Here is a 16,316-nt window from a genome sequence, read left to right as displayed (position 1 = left end):
CAGAAATTATTTTGTCGGACGTTTTGTGGAAAGTTTTCATTGATCGAATTTGCGAAAATTTTTAAAAAATGCTCCGTTTCTCAAAATCCAGTGAATGTGGATAGAATAAAACAGTTATTCCACTCAATCTCGTCGTACACGGCTTATAGCCGACTCGGTGCTACGCGCCTCGTCAGCTATCAGCTCATGTACGACTCGATTTCGTGGAATAACTCTTAAATAATAATCTATTCAAATGCAACCCAGGACTTGCGTTAAAATACATATTCCTAGTCCAAATAAACGTCTGCTCAGTTTTACAAATTGTGTTTGAGATTTCCACGCCGCTAATGTTAAAATTCAATTCTTGTTTGAATGTCCGAGAACCTCTCAAACATAACACCGCTGATCCAAGTAAGTTAAATGATAACTTCACTCTTAGCCAGTGGATTACTACACTATATTCCAGCTGTTTCTTCTCTGACAATTTTGATGCAAGTTCTGCAATAAAGCATTCAGCTTCTCTGTTATTTCCTCCATACGGTGTGAAGATTAAAGGACTAAAGGTGATGGTACACGACGAGGCAACATTTTGGGCAATGTTGCTGGCAACAGGCAACCAGGTGAGACACAGGGCAACAAACAATTGGCAACAATCAGATAAGAGCAAATCTTAACTTTCAGCCAAGTACGGTATGTTAGCAAAATCCACCGCTAGTTAGCTAAATCCCATTCAATCTCTATGGAGCGGTGGTTGGCTAACAGCAGTCGACACTTCGCTGAAAAAACTCGATGTCTTAATAGCAACCTGAGCGCATAAAAATAGAAGTCTTCTAAGCATTTGATGAGGTAAGGTCACCACTTTGGGTTTATACATAACTTACCGGCATAAAAAGATACAAGTTGTCTCTCTTTTTCCTTCGCTCCACTGCCGTTGAGACGTCGCCATCTCTGTTAAAAAATTTCAGAAGCCTTCCGGTGATCATGTGATTCGCGCTAGCACTCTGATTGGATGATCAAAACCGTTGCGTAAACTCAGTGGGAAAGTGTCGAAACGCAATTGTCCAGCAACGTGCATCATCACCTAAAAAGAACCATGCTTGACTTCTATCGCACGTTGATTGTACTGTCGCGTCTTCTTGTTCTCGTGAAGATCGTATCCAGTTTGTGGTTTAGGTAGCTTTTTGCGAAAGGCTTGAAAACCCTTATAATCACAAAACGTACACTGGGCCTTTTGCTAAAATCCATGCACACTGACAAAAAATTTTTCAATACAATTACTATAAAATGCAGTGGTGTAGTGGTTAGCGCTGTCGCCTCACAGCAAGAAGGTCCAGGTTCGAGCCCCGTGGCCGGCGAGGGCCTTTCTGTGCGGAGTTTGCATGTTCTCCCCGTGTCCGCGTGGGTTTCCTCCGGGTGCTCCGGTTTCCCCCACAGTCCAAAGACATGCAGGTTAGGTTAACTGGTGACTCTAAATTGACCGTAGGTGTGAATGTGAGTGTGAATGGTTGTCTGTGTCTATGTGTCAGCCCTGTGATGACCTGGTGACTTGTCCAGGGTGAACCCCGCCTTTCGCCCGTAGTCAGCTGGGATAGGCTCCAGCTTGCCTGCGACCCTGTAGAACAGGATAAAGCGGCTAGAGATAATGAGATGAGACTATAAAATACAAACTCAGTTGAACTGAACAGATTTTACGTAAAACTACGGCATCCACTACCACTCGAATAGATTTTTCCATTTCATGCCCCCTAGTGGACACGATGTTATATGGCAGGGAAGACACCACTGCTCCCTGTACACGACCCCCTCGTGTCTTGATAAATACACGGATGTAGAAATATAATATCAGGCTTCACTGTTCAGAGACTTCAGAGTCAGAGAATGGATGTTAATGAGCTGTGTCCCAAACAAAAGTGCTTACTGGAGCTAATAACAGGTGTATAGTAGGGACAGTATGTACTATTCTACACACAAATGTGCATTTGATTGAGATTGTTCCTGATCTCAGTGAGATTAATGTGTGTGTGTGTGAGAGAGAGAGAGTCAGTCCCAGGCCACAGAGACAGAAGCGATCTAATCTCTACGAAACCCTAGATCATCCCTAGCAGACGTTCCCGTCGTTTCTGCTTGCGCTCACTGCGTAACCTTTTCATTATATAATCCCTAAATGTGTATTCATGTCCAACAGGCTTAGCCTAGCTTAGCATAGTCTCCTGCAGGAAGCAAGAAAAGGTCCAGCTTCCATGTTCCATCCTCTTCATAAACTGCTGGTGTCTACCATGTGGGGGTTTGTTATGTACCAGAAATAAAAGCATGATAAATCTGTGTGTAATGTTTATTAAAGGAAACAAACTCTTAGACATGGTGTATACGGGGGCGAGACTTTTCAGTGATGAATAATACATTGTGTTTTTGCCATCGTTCTGCCCACATCTCATCTCCACAAAGGGTGAAGGAAAGCGAGGGCAGAGACGACAGCGAGAGAAAACCAGAAGGACATTTCAGGAACAGGCAGTGAGATTTAATGAAAAGGATTTAATTAGCACTGTTGTTGCACTGGAAGAAAAAAAAAATACTCGTGTGGGTTTGTCTATTTAGAGAGAGACAACAATAAATAATAATAATGATCCATCCCATCCATTTTCTACTGCTTATCCGGATTGCAAAGGTAGGAGCCTAAACAGAGCAGCCCAGACTTCCGTCTCTCCGGCCACCTCCACCAGCTCTTCCGAGGGAATACCGAGGCGTTCCCAGGCCAGCCGAGAGATGTAATCTCTCCAGCGTGTCCGGGTCTGCCTCAGGGTCTCGTCCTGGTGGGGCATGCCCAGAGAACCTCCCTTGGGAGGCGTCCAGGGGGCATCCTAACAAGGTGCCCGAACCACCTCAACTGACCTCCTTTTGATGTGGAGGAGCAGCGGTTCTACTCCGAGCCTCTCCCGAATGACCAAGCTTCTCACCCTGGCTCTAAGAGAAAGCCCAGCCAGCCACCCTGCGGAGAAAACTCGTTTCTACCGCTTGTATCCGCGATCTCATTCTTTCAGTCACTACGCACAGCTCGTGACCATCGGTGAGAGTCGGAACATAGATGGACCAGTAAATTGAGAGCTTTGCCTTTTGGCTCAGCTCTCTCTTTACCACAACCGACCGGCATTATTTTGTGATCCGAATAAATAAAATCCATCCCGTAATGATCACACTTTCTTCAGTAAAACTACATATGATGTTGACGGAGCTACAGGACCCCTTCATGACCCGACACAGAGCGCACGTGGGGCTCCTGGTCTCTCGTCTTTGTCCCGCTCTCTGCTGCTGTGATTTGGCTTGTTGAACACAGAATAGATTGGCACACTGAGGAGTTTGTTACTATGGTCACAGTGCTGCGGAGGGACCACCATGCCAAGCTAAACGCCAGCCAAATAAAGCAAGCAGCAAGCGCCATGTCTGAACCACACCGGAAAGACTGATTTAAAAAGAAAAACACATGTCGGAAATATCAGGATTGGGCTGCAGGTACGATACTGACAAACACGGGCAATTAAAGGTTTTAATAAAACTTATATTTACATTCTTACATAGGTGTTAAAAGAAATGCATTCTGGGTACTTTCAAAAAGAAATAAAACACTGGGTCACAGGCGTGATTTAGCACTATGTTGGCTCATTGTTTGACATTTAACCATTAGAAGGGAAAAAGATAAATAAATAAACCAACAGTCCAATTAAATACGCAAACTAAAAAAAAAAATTTTTTAAAAATCCATTAAACACTTACAAAGAAAATAGAATCAAGGTTTATCTTAATTCTACAAATTATCATGAAATTATGGCCTGATGCACGCTTCTTCTACAAGAAAAGGGGTGATGCGTCTCCACCCCGTCAGTTCTTCCACTTTTGGTTGAAGAATTCAGTCTCGAGTGCTGCTCACGTCCTCCGCGCCATTATTTTTGGATTCTGAGGATCCGTTCTGCTCCACATCCGATTTCTCTTCCTGTATCCCCCGGTCCTCTTGTCCCGTTTCTGCCTCCTCCGTAGCAGCTCCTTCTCTCGCTTCTGCTGCACCTCCTTCCTTCTTGCCCTGCTTGTTACAGAAGACCTCCACACCCACCATGCGCAGGTAGTGGAAGCGCTCGTTCCGGGCCACGAACGCCCTGATGGAGGTCTTTCCTCTCCAACCACACAGATCTATGGGGCACTGAGGAGCGCTGGGATCGCTGAGGGGAGGGAGATTAAGAAGACAGAACACCAAGTTAAAGGAGAAACGATCCAGGAGTAACAGAGTGAGTGAAGATGAGGATGAGAGGTAGAGAAATGGACATGTTACTAAAGGAAGGAGGCATTAACGGTCAAAGGCACATGAAAGGAAGAGAAAAGATCAAGAAGAAGAAGTGCAGCCAGTGGCATGGAGCCAAATGAACAGGAGGACAGTACAGGGCATGTTGGCACTGCTGCAGCTCATCGCTCCGTCACAAACAACTCTCCACCAACATCAACCCATACGAGCATCTCTGAAAATCTCATCTCATCATCTCTAGCCGCTTATCCTGTTCTACAGGGTCGCAGGCAAGCTGGAGCCTATCCCAGCTGACTACGGGCGAAAGGCGGGGTACACCCTGGACAAGTCGCCAGGTCATCACAGGGCTGACACAGACACAGACAACCATTCACACTCACATTCACACCTACGGTCAATTTAGAGTCACCAGTTAACCTAACCTGCATGTCTTTGGACTGTGGGGGAAACCGGAGCACCCGGAGGAAACCCACGCGGACACGGGGAGAACATGCAAACTCCGCACAGAAAGGCCCTCGCCGGCCACGGGGCTCGAACCCGGACCTTCTTGCTGTGAGGCAACAGCGCTAACCACTACACGACCGTGCTGCCATGCTATGAAAGTAATCTATATTGAATAAACCGGTCCAGATCTGCCAATCCTGAGAAACAGCTACAGTACAGTATTTATTTCCAGATATGGGTGTAAAAAAACTTGAATTTACGATCTAGTCCAGGGGTCGGCAATTATTTTTTCCATGGGGCCACATGAGAAACAGAAAATTTTGTGGAGGGCTGGACCAAAAGGCTGAACTAAATTCTGCATAATATTAATTGTATTTCTTTATATAAAGCAGTAAATAATTGTTTTTACAAGCTGCTAAGACTGGTAAGAGTATGGAAAAAACGGGTGCCTTACAAAAAATGTCATTTATTTCAATCAAATTTCCCAAAACAATGGTTAACAAAATGTGCACGTTTGTACCATTTTTTTTCAGTCACATTCACCGCAAAACACAATAAAGACATCACAATATTGTCTTTCTACTCCAAACATCAAGCAAGATACATCATATTATAATAATGATGCCCACATTTATAGTCTAATCACCTCATTTGGTGTTTTTCAGTTTTTCGGATCTGCTCTCCGCAAACTAAACACACGACTTTACCTCTGACTTCAGGAAATAAATACTTAGCAGTCCATGTTTTGTTGAAAGCCCTGCATTCGGCATCTACCTTTCTTCTTTTTGCGGACGTTTTGGGGGCTAAAGTCTTCTTGTGACCTGCTCGCAACGACGTCGATTCGGTGTAGGTATCGGATCTATAGACCCCTTTCACATGACGTCACTGCGCCGCGGGATTTTGTTAGGCGCCATATTGGAAGACCAAGTACATGCAGTCACAATATAAAACAAAGTACGAGCGAGAGTAAAGTGACACGATGGATGATAATTCTGGTTATGTGAGTACATTACCAGCTGCAGAAAGGGCACGGTATGTGGAGAAACTGGCTGTGATTGATGGGTTTGACCCATATGATAAGACTCGGGGCAAGGGAGAATGGAAACATAAGGAGGACCTGACACCAATTCTGCCATCTGTTTGCTATCCAGACATTGTAAACTATTTGTTGTTTACACCCAGTGTTCGAACTATGCCGATATTTTCGGGGGGGTCCCTTTTTTTCCCTTGGGGGTGTGTGCGCTTGCGCTTGTCTCGGAGCGTGGATCTCCAAACACATGAGAAGCCTCTCTTACGCACATATCACGCGGATTCCACACCTCCACACACGCATCGCGTCTGAAGTCATAACTCATCAGGGGAAATCGTGTCCGCATTGGCATGTTCAAAAAACAACCTCGCGTCAACAATGATACCACACGCAAGAAAAAAAAAAAAAAAAAAAAAAAAACAGTCAGGCTACTCAACAACCAACCTGGCAGCAGCGAGCAAGCCCCAAACCATCCTAAATTATTATTATTATTAAATTGTAGAAGTCTGGGAGGCTTGCTCCTCATACAGTTATCAACTTGGGGCCACTTTAGCATGTTTTAAATCTGAATTTCTTGCGTTTGCTTACCTCAAAGTGTCCGCAGATCATGCACAGACTTATCCATTATATCCACAGTTTTTTGCCAAGTCTCACACAGATTTCTTTCAAGTCTACTGTTGGGCCAATAAATCATAAATAAAACAGCTCAGATTTGTTTGTTTAAGTCGTTTGCCACTCCACTTTATTCTCATGGGTTCACATACCGCTGCCGTTATTATCCCCTTATCACGAGTTTGTTGGTCTTCCAAAATGGCGCAGGGTCTTTTTACTTCCGGTTTCGGGTGACGTCAGTGAAAGGGGTCTATAGATCGGCTCGGGCGCTTGCTGGTGACATCACACTATGTGATTGGCTGGACCGTTTGAAGGATGACGTACAAGTTTGTGGTTGGTCTGGACAAATTACAGAAGTAGTTATCGCGGGATTGGGTTTCGTGGGATTTCATGTCATGTTCATGCTGCACGCATTGCGTTTTTGTTGAACACTTCAAAATAAAAGCAATGCACATTCAGAAAAGGAAAAAAAAAAAGAAACCGGTTGTACGAATCGCTATTCAGTCCATGCATGAGGTAAAATTAGAAAATATGTTTATTTTGTAATTTCTAATTAACCTTACGCGGGCCGGTCAGAATGAACCAAAGGGCCGGATGCGGCCCGCGGCCTGTAAAATGCCCAGGTCTGATCTAGTCCTTTCACAAATCCCTTATATAAAAAGGTATAAACTGTAATTTCCAATACTGGACTACAGGAGATATGCCAAACACAACCAATATCAGATTTTTGCCGCATGCAACATTGAAAGCATATTGCACGCGTCTGCCGCATGAATAACGATTCCATCCAAAAGCAATTGTTATTTGACAAAAGGCGGCAGTGGCATACGCTTGAAAAGACCCTGTACATGGACAGGTCACAAGTACTACGTAGCATGGCGCACAAAGAGGACTTCACGTGCCTGTTGGCTAACGTTTTTCCAGCACCCAAGCGGGCGCACCCCAAGGCCAATCGCGTGCCATGAGGGAAAAACTGATGATGATGGAGTTTACAGTGATCACCAGGCGTTTTTGGGTGGGGACGGTAGTGGTGGGAGTAATACCCGAGCGTCCGCTTGCCTTGAACATTTAATTGATTCTTAGGCTTCAAAGAACAGCAGACTTGAACATTTGAGCCTTTTAATGGATGAACTCTGATGCCAAAACGCATAAACGTTGGAAGGTCCAATCTACTAAAAACAAACTACATTTTAACGTACAAATCACAGATCCTGGTGTTTCAACAGAATTCTGAAACACACCAAGCAGCAAACTGAATAGATCGTGTGTCCAGGCTGTTAGTGCTAGTTAGGAAGGATAACTAGGTTCAACAACCAGAAAAAGAAAATAAAACCTACTGATTTTCACAAAAAACATTTTCATTTGGCATGCAGCTACAATACCAGTCAAAAGTTTGGACACATTTTCTAATTCAATGTTTTTTCATTTTATCTCATCTCATTATCTGTAGCCGCTTTATCCTGTTCTACAGGGTCGCAGGCAAGCTGGAGCCTATCCCAGCTGACTACGGGCGAAAGGCGGGGTACACCCTGGACAAGTCGCCAGGTCATCACAGGGCTGACACATAGACACAGACAACCATTCACACTCACATTCACACCTACGGTCAATTTAGGCCCTGTTTACATTATTCCGAATCAGCGGATCATCAGATTAACGTTTTTAAAACGATTCGCGTGCACACAGCAACGCCAATACACAGATACGCTAATCACATGACTAATTAGACGGCACGTCACATGATCCCAGTGCATATCGGGCATGCGCAAGTCACTCACCACTTGCAAGTGGAAGGATGGCAAGCGAACACCTTCTCCAGCAGATAAACACACCTGGCTGTGATGTTCATGTTCTCACTGAGTTTAAGCGCCTGAAGGAGGTAAATAAGTTGAAACGTGTAAATAAACCTCAGTGCGGCTCAGCGCTTCCTCCTGCGCTCCAAATCACTCCGCCCTGAACAGCGAGTGCCCTCTGGAGGGTGCGCACTCTGGCCCTGCGCAGCTCACAGAGCGCGCGAGTGAAGCGCACGAGCAGTGATTCGGGACTCAGCCGCTGTGTGTGTGATCCCAACGCCAGCGAATCAGGAAGGTGGATGTCACAGTGACGTTGTCCAATGACGACGTCAGCTAGAGCTCAGCACAGCGTATCCTCAATGTTTACACAGCACCGGACCAGACACGAACTGGATTGAACACGTGGGCTCTGGCGGATTCCCGTTTCCCGGCGTTTTAATGTGAACGGACAGGGCATCCGCGAAGAAAACGAGACAGATACGGTCTAATGTAAACTTGGCCTTAGAGTCACCAGTTAACCTAACCTGCATGTCTTTGGACTGTGGGGGAAACCGGAGCACCCGGAGGAAACCCACGCGGACACGGGGAGAACATGCAAACTCCACACAGAAAGGCCCTCGCTGGCCACGGGGCTCGAACCCAGACCTTCTTGCTGTGAGGCGACAGCGCTAACCACTACACCACCGTGCCGCCCTTTTCATTTTATTTTCTTTTTATTAATTAAACGTTACTTTACGTCTTAAAATAATGATGGATGTCGTTTCTCGTTACTTACTTAATTGGTTCTTGACATGATATGGATTACTCCAGTTGTGGTACAGAGCCATTTACAGTGCCTTGAAAAAGTATTCATACCCCTTGAACTTTTTCACATTTTTCCACCTTACAACCACGAATTTAAAAGTTTTTTATTGAGATTTTATGTGATAGACCAACACAGAGTAGCACATAATTGTGAAGTGAAAGGAAAATGATAAATGGTCTTCAAAATTTTAAAAACAAATAAAAATCTGAAAAATGTGATGTGCATTAGTATTCAGCCCCCCTGCGTCAATACTTTGTAGAGCCACCTTTTGCTGCAATTACAGCTGCAAGTCTTTTGTGGTATGTCTTTACCAGCTTTGCACATCTAGACACTGAAATTTTTGCCCGTTCTTCTTTGCAAAATAGCTCAAGCTCAGCCAGATTGGATGGAGAGCGTCTGTGAACAGCAATTTTCAAGTCTTGCCACAGATGCTCAATAGGATTTAGGTCTGGACTTTGACTGGGCCATTCGAACACATGAATATTCTTTGATCTAAACCAGGGATTTTCAAAGTGTGGGAGAGTCAGCCCCCCCTCGGAGAGCAAATAAACAACAGCGCCTCCCTTACAATTTATGTTGTTGCTATACTTAATGTTCCATTCGTATTTAAAAAAAAAAAAAAAAAAAAGGTTGTTGTACACATTATTTTTTTCTTTTTCACATTATAAACATCTGTGCTTTTTAAAACATCTTGTTTTACACATTTTAAACATCTCATAGCATCGTTAGCTAGCACCTCTTGGCAGACAACACACTGTGGCAGTGGAGCATCTTCAGATCCAGTCCATGAAAATCCAAACTTGAAATAATCGTGGTCATACTTCCTTCTTTTTTCAGTCCCCCCAGGATTCCGCGGGCCGTTTTTGTGATTGCTGCGGGCTAAAATGTCTGATGTTGCGGGGGTTTCCAAAAAAATTGCGATGAAAGTTGCGGTGTTTTTTAGGTTTTTGTTGCGATTACATTGCGGGAGGAAGTGAAAGTTGCGAGAAATTGTTGCGATTTTCTCTTTTTGTGATTAAAATTGAGTGATATGTTAAATATTAAGTTATTACCGAAAAACTATTGATTAAAAAAAACAGACACTGAGAAATGGTCCTATAAACAACTTTACCAATATAAAAGATTACCAGGACTACAAAAATGCAGAAAAATAGGCTTTACTTATCCAAATGCACCTGTTGGTGCAAAAGTTAAAGTGCAGAGAACCTCACAGCACAACATGAAGTTACCTTAAAATATAATATAAATGCCTCAGCTTTCATGTAAGAAAAAAAAAACTATTAATACTAGTACTGTGTGCAGGCAGTCTCTCCTGAAGACTAAATTAAACAATAATTATAAACTAATAAAATAAATGGCTCAGGCTTCATAGAAGAAAAAACAAGTATGATGCTGAAGCTGCCTAAACAATGGAAAATAAAATACCATTTTGGCAAAAATGTTGGCATCCATTAATTTCTTTAAGTAAAAAAAAAAAAATAAAGTGCACACAGTGCTTCACTGTAAACATAACACACTTTCAGTTACAGAATTTAAGCCTACATAAACACTGACTCGCACATCATGCAATGTTGCCAGATACTGCTGACGTTTTCCAGCCCAAAATATGTTCAAAACCCGCCAAAATGCACTTGAAACCGCCAATCTGGCAACACTGCGCGCATGCTGCTTCTCTTGAACATAGACATCCGGAAGTAAGGCGGGAGGTAGTTTGTCGACGTCACCTCAAGACGACGCCAACGATTGGTCAAATTTGCGGGAAAGTTGCAGTGATTAGATATAATTGCAACACCGCCCTGAATTCGCAGGGATTGGTTGAATTTGCGCTGAAGTTGCAAATCGCAACATCCTGGAGGCTCTGTTTTTTTGCTTGGCTGTCTCCTCACTCCCTGTAGCTTTAGGTACTAAAAATCGATCCATTTTGTCTCTCACGTTGCGCCCCCCCTGAAGAACTCTGGCGCCCCCCAGGGGGGGCACGCCCCACACTTTGAAAAGCCCTGATCTAAACCATTCGATTGTAGCTCTGGCTACAATCAACTCTGACCAGCTTCCCTGTCCCTGCTGAAGAAAAGCATCCCCATAGCATGATGCTGCCACCACCATGTTTCACAGTAGGGATGGTGTGTGCAGGGTGATGAGCAGTGTTAGTTTTCCACCACACATAGCGCTTTGCATTCAGGCCAAAAAGTTCAACTTTGGTCTCATCTGACCAATGCACCTTCTTCCACATGTTTGCTTGTGTCCCCTACATGGCTTCTGGCAAACTGCAAACGGGACTTCTTATGCCTGTCTTTCAACAATGGCTTTCTTCTCGCCACTCTTCCAAAAAGGCCAGATTTGTGGAGTGTACGACTTATAGTTGTCCTGTGCACAGATTCTCCCACCTGAGCTGTGGATTTCTGCAGCTCCTCCAGAGTGATCATGGGCCTCTTGGCTGCTTCTCTGACCAGTGCTCTCCTTGCTCGCTCTGTCAGTTTAGGTGGACGGCCATGTCTTGGTAGGTTTGCAGTTGTGCCATACTTTTTCCATTTTTGAATGATGGATTGAACAGTGCTTCTTGAGATGTTCAGAGCTTGGGATATTTTTTTGTAACCTAACCCTGCTTTAAACTTCTCCAGAACTTTATCCCTGACCTGTCTGCTGAGTTCTTTGGTCTTCATGATGCTGTTTGTTCTTCAGTGTTCTCGAACAAACCACTGAGGCCTTCACAGAACAAGTGTATTTATGCTGAGAGTAAATTACACACAGTAGGACTCTATTAACTAATTAGATGACTACTGAAGGCAATTGATTGCACTGGATTGTATTTAGAGGTATCAGAGTACAGGGGGCTGAATACTAATGCACACCACATTTTTCAGATTTTTATTTAAAATTTTGAAGACCATTTATCATTTTCTTCACAATTATGTGCTACTCTGTGTTGGTCTATCACATAAAATCTCAATAAAAAACTTAAGTTCGTGGTTGTAAGGTGGAAAAATGTGAAAAAGTTCAAGGGGTATGAATACTTTTTCAAGGCACCGTATTTAGCATTTTTATTTATTATTTAACGTTTGATCTCAAATGCATTAAGGAGGCAAGAAACTCTGCCACTAATTAACTTTTGACGAGGCACCTGTTAATTGAAAAGCGTTCCAGGTGATGACCTCATGAAGCTGGTTAAGATAACGCTGAGTGTGTAAAGCATCATCAAGGTAAACGCTGGATAATTTGAAGAAGCAAAAAAATAAACTTTTTTTTTTTAAAAACACTTCTGTTTACCACATAATTCCATAGTTGTGATAGCTTCAGTAGTGTTCTACGATGTAGAAAATACAAAAAAAAAAAACTACGAATGTGTCCAAACATTTTGACTGGTACTGTATGTTTAACTAAAACGCAATTCACATTGGTGCAACACAGCCTGCTGCACTACACACATCACCCTGACACACAACCTGAATGGCAGTGGAATGGTTCAATTAGCGTGACCAGTTAAACTAGCCTAGTAAACTAGACCCACCCGCCTAGCGGCCAAAAATATTTTTGCCTACGAGTGGGTCTAGCCTCGGACCATATCAACAACACACCCTGGGCATCAAATCGTGCCCGCCAATCACAACGCAAGGTTTTTGTTTGGATTCTTTGGGCGGGCTTTTGCAGGAGTGACGACAAAGCTGCGCGATGCTGGAGAAAGCACAACAGGAAAGATGGCTACGGCTAGTGAACAGCATGCGTTTGACTCCGCTTTGGAATCAGTTTTAGAAGAATTAGACTTGGAGTTTTCGTTGAAACATGAGCAGGAAGAGGCTCTCCGCTCATTCCTTTTCAAGAAGGACGTTTTCGCTGTTTTGCCGACCGGCTACGGCAAAAGTCTGATCTACCAGCTGGCTCCGCTCGTAGCCAAAAGGATGGGGCTAGTTTGTGCAGTACGAAGAATTAATAAACAGCTTTGAAACATGACTTTTTGATTGTTTCTTATTTTCCCGTTATTTTAAATTTAAGGGAAATTATTTCACCATCTCATCTCATCTCATTATCTCTAGCCGCTTTATCCTTCTACAGGGTTGCAGGCAAGCTGGAGCCTATCCCAGCTGACTACGGGCGAAAGGCGGGGTACACCCTGGACAAGTCGCCAGGTCATCACAGGGCTGCACATAGACACAGACAACCATTCACACTCACATTCACACCTACGGTCAATTTAGAGTCACCAGTTAACCTAACCTGCATGTCTTTGGACTGTGGGGGAAACCGGAGCACCCGGAGGAAACCCACGCGGACACGGGGAGAACATGCAAACTCCGCACAGAAAGGCCCTCGCCGGCCACAGGGCTCGAACCCGGACCTTCTGGCTGTGAGGCGACAGCGCTAACCACTACACCACCATGCCGCCCATTATTTCACCAAACACCACTAAATAAAAACTCTCAAAAACAGTTTAAGCAAACCCTTGAAAAACACTTGAAAAAAAAAAAAGTGTATGTTAAGTATGTGGTACAGACTCCAAACTTGTGGTCATTATCTCCAAACTTCTTAATATCTAGAACCTGTTTATTAATTAATACGCATTTTGAAAAATTATTTATTTCAAGGTCTCCCCCACTGCTTTCTGTCGCTCTGACTACGTCACAGTCACTGTTGCGCTGATTGGTCAGAGCGCTGGCCTATACGCACAGAGACAGTTTGAAAGACAACGGGTTGTTCCTCCCACACCCTTCGGAAATGTCTACGACCGAGACCAGACTAAATATTCACATTTAGTCTGGCTTGCCAGGCTACAGTTAAACAAAAATGTTTTTCGGAATCAGGATCCAGTTACGATCCCAAAATACAGTCCAGTGCAAATCGGTCATCAATAAAGACGCTCTGCACACTCATGTAATGTCTGATACAATGACAACACCATAACAGCACTTATCCAAAAAAAAAAAATCCAGCCCATTCAAGGCATGTGCTCCATGATCACATGGTCCTTCATTTCCCTTCGTCTGTATTAATGTAATATAGGCTAATACATTGTTAGCTAGCCTAGTCAGTAGGATATCCATGCAACCAAAACATAATTCTAGGTTACACACAGGAACGTTAGACCATCAGGTAGGCTAGCTAAAGAATTTATGATTCGTCCTGCCCAGAACAGTTAAAGGCGAACTGAAGTCATTTTTAAACTTGCTTTATTTCTGAATTAACGTGTTATTCAATTACATTTTCGGTTTTAGTAACCTTATATCGTGACTCGTATTGGCAATTAAATATTATACTTATCGGCCTATTCGGTTTTTAGCTGTGTTGAATTTAGTTCGTTGGGTCCACGGCAGGCGTCGCTTATCCGCGTGATCTTCACGAGACTCGTGCGAGACTTCGAAACGTGAAGTGTCAGCCAGGTGTCAGCGCCGCCATTTTGAAAACTGTTTTCCAAACGAAATATTGCACAAAAACAAGTTTAAATGACGATTACTGCCTACTTTTTTCAGACTTTCCTGATCGCTATCAAAACAAACACAACTTCCAGCTTGATTACGTCAGCATTCGAAAGAGGGCGCGCATCTTTTGACAACATTGGCAGATGTCGGTCGCTTTGATTTCCGCTGTACATTTTACTTCCGTCCTACGATGTCTCGCACAGGTCTCAACGAATCTCGTTTACGGCCATCGCTTTGGCATATGGACTGATATATTACAGAGCATATTTCAAACACTCAGAACTTGCTACAACAGTGACAAAATAGCGATCAAAAATGCATTCCGATATTTAATAAAATGAGATAAATAGAATTTTGATGATAAAAAAAAATTGCCTTCGGTTCTCCTTTAAAACTAGCTCACAGATACAAGTGGGATTTTATCCAAGTCTCAATTTGCATCATCATATTTGGTAAAACGTTAGATTATACCTTGGTGAATAAAACCAAACTAATCTGTGCATAAATATCATTAGCATAGTTGGACAACTAACCATCTCCAGGTCATCCTTTAATATCGGACAAGATGTGCTCCGTAGCACTGAAACACCACACGGTTCTAGTTAGTTTTTCCACAATGACCAAGAACTTGTTTATTTAGTGCCATGTTAACTAATATGAACCCAATATATTGGGAATTAAACATCCAAGACGAGGCTAACAATATATAATTTAAAAACTATTACATTTATAGTTTCACAAGATGACATGCCACATCTTGTTTGTTTCCATTACCGTGACTGCATTACACCAAAACCTCTCTCAGCACATCCTGCCGAGTTCCATGGATTTAATACACATTTATTACTTTCACTGGAGTTCAGCGTTGACTATATATTGTTATGGCGCTCAAATCATTAAATAAACTAGATCTAATCAGAACCTGCTGAGACATGTACAGGAATTCAGCGTTAGCCAAACAAAAACACACACACCTACAGCATGTCTGAGTCGCCTTCGTGCAGCTTTCTGTTCACCTTTTATTTTGAGCAACACGGACGCGTTAGCAATTTCTGAATGATGAAAGTTAATAATGAGTGATTCCACGCCACAGGTGGCTTCTCCAGTGAGGAGAGGGAGGAAGATCCTCCTTAAAAATTCTAAGAATAAAAAGTTGAAATTGTCTTGACCAATTTAATGAATTGCTGTCCTTGAATATTACTATTTTACTGCCAAATACGACATGTACATTATATTCGTTTCTCTGGGTGAAATTACATTAGCACCCCCTATCGCTCGCTATTAGAAATTACTGCACGGAGGATCTTCCTCCCTTCGGCTCCCATTCACTCCGATTCAAACAGTCTCCGGCACTGGCGGCTCGTGGTTAACATAGACTTCAATGAGAGAGAGGAGGAAAATCCTCCTCTAAGAGGGTGGGACTAGCTAAGAGATCTGACAAGTGCTACAAAATATCAACCAATAGGCTGCAGCCCTAGTTGCGCAATGAACCAATAAGTAGAGGCCTTAGCTGCCTGGGGGGAGGGGTTATCTTATCAAACTTAACTTCTAGATCCGGTGACTCGGGCACTTCGGCAGTCAGAGTGAGAACGGCGAGGTGGAAGTGGATTGACTATGTTATAGATATTCTACGAATAAAGTAATGGAAACAGAGGACGTGGTGAATGTTTTGCTTGCAAAACCCTTCCATGGGCTGAGCTACAGTGAAAAATTAGCCATCAAAGCAGCAGGTAGACCAACCCCTAAAATCGAAATCACAAAACCCAATGGCAAAGGCAGTACAGTGAATGCTACATGGTTTGCTAGGTACACATGGCTCACTGGTAGCGTTACCACCCATCGATTATATTGCTGGCCCTGTTTGCTAATGAACAATGCCAAATCACAAGCGTGGAGTGTTCATGGTTTCAATGATTTAAAAAATCTAGATAGGGCAACCAAACGCCATGAGAAG

The 16,316-nt window shown here is 43.4% G+C and overlaps 1 protein-coding gene across 1 annotated transcript in view; it reads right to left on the bottom strand.

Annotated features, from left to right (window-relative positions):
- Positions 1-2,296: 2,296 nt before the first annotated feature.
- nsun2 (NOP2/Sun RNA methyltransferase 2) overlaps positions 2,297-16,316 on the bottom strand; it is a 110,129-nt gene continuing 96,109 nt past the window's right edge. The window contains exon 19 of the mRNA XM_060904687.1: positions 2,297-4,190. Within this exon, the coding sequence (XP_060760670.1) occupies positions 3,884-4,190 (307 nt within the window). The 3' untranslated portion in view covers positions 2,297-3,883. The remainder of the gene's footprint in view (positions 4,191-16,316) is intronic.

This window comes from Neoarius graeffei, chromosome 22, assembly GCF_027579695.1.
Source record: "Neoarius graeffei isolate fNeoGra1 chromosome 22, fNeoGra1.pri, whole genome shotgun sequence".
In the NCBI taxonomy this organism is placed as follows: Eukaryota; Metazoa; Chordata; class Actinopteri; order Siluriformes; family Ariidae; genus Neoarius; species Neoarius graeffei.
Note: the sequence above shows the minus strand (reverse complement) of the source record. Positions and strands in the feature narration are given on the sequence as shown.